We start from the raw sequence: 1,294 nt of genomic DNA on the forward strand, positions 1-1,294 counted from the left end.
CACAACTTGTTGCTGCCAGTGTCTCCTTTGATACTCCTCTACTCAATGTTGTTGTCACACTTGTTGAAGTTGGTGGATCAACTTTAGTCTGAGTCGTAGTTGGTGCAGGTGGCCTTTTGATTGGTTGCTTTTGCCTAAATTTAGCTGGTGTTTTGGAATGAGTATATTTTGTTGTCTTGATTGGTGCTTGGCTGAATGATGCTGTATGTGTTGGAGTGTCCTGTGCTTGTTTAGCTGGAGCTGCCTGTTGTGTATTCTGGCTAGCCTACAATATTTATAATGAAGACACATAAATCCTTTAACATTTATAATGAAGATACATAAATCCTTTAACTTTTATAATGAAGACACATAAATCCTTTAAATTTTGTATTGAAGACACATAAATCCTTTATCATTCGTAATGAGGAACTCTAAATCCTCACGTGCTTTGTTACCTCAGGCTCTGGAGCAGATTGGGATAGTGGAAGTTCCACTAGTTCTTGACTACTTGAGTTTTGGTGCTTTGGTTTCCTGGTTTTAGGCTTCCAGTTAGGATTATATGGTGCTCTGATGAGCGGATATTTTATACGCTTTTTGGGGGTAATTTCATGTAGACTTTAGTATGTTTTAATTAGTTTTTAATAGAATTTTATTAGTTTTAAGCAAAAATCATATTTCTGGACTTTACTATGAGTTTTTGTATCTTTCTGTGATTTCAGGTAATTTCTGGCTGAAATTGAGGGAGTTGAGCAAAAATCTGGTTTAGGCTGAAAAAGGACTGCTGATGCTGTTGGATTCTGACCTCCCTGCACTCGAAATGGATTTTCTAGAGCTACAGGAGTCCAATTGGTACGCTCTTAACGGCGTTAGAAAGTAGACATCCAGGGCTTTCCAGCAATATATAATAGTCTATACTTTGCGTGAAGATAGACGACGTAAACTGGCGTTCAACGCCAGTATCATGCTACTGTCTGGCGTCCAGCGCCAGAAACAGGTTACAAGTTGGAGTTCAACGCCCAAAACACGTCACAACCTAGCGTTCAACTCCAGAAACAGCCCAAGCACGTGAGAAGCTTTAGTCTCAGCCCCAGTACATACCAAGTGGGCCCCAGAAGTGGATTTATACACCAATTATCTTAGTTCACTTAATTTCTGTAAACCTAGGTTACTAGTTTACTATTTAAACAACTTTTAGAGGATTACCTTGTACCTCATGACATTTTTAGATCTGAATTATACACTCTTTGGCAGCATGAGTCTCTAAACTCCATTGTTGGGGGTGAGGAGCTCTGCAGCGTCTCGATGAATTAAT

At 39.3% G+C, this 1,294-nt stretch overlaps 1 protein-coding gene across 1 annotated transcript in view; it reads right to left on the minus strand.

Annotated features, from left to right (window-relative positions):
• Positions 1 to 260: 260 nt before the first annotated feature.
• The window catches only part of LOC110280435 (uncharacterized), a 15,809-nt gene continuing 14,775 nt past the window's right edge, over positions 261 to 1,294 (minus strand). Inside the window, exon 3 of the mRNA XM_052260471.1 lies at positions 261 to 296. Within this exon, the coding sequence (XP_052116431.1) occupies positions 261 to 296 (36 nt within the window). The remainder of the gene's footprint in view (positions 297 to 1,294) is intronic.

Source organism: Arachis duranensis, chromosome 4, assembly GCF_000817695.3.
Source record: "Arachis duranensis cultivar V14167 chromosome 4, aradu.V14167.gnm2.J7QH, whole genome shotgun sequence".
Taxonomy (NCBI): Eukaryota; Viridiplantae; Streptophyta; class Magnoliopsida; order Fabales; family Fabaceae; genus Arachis; species Arachis duranensis.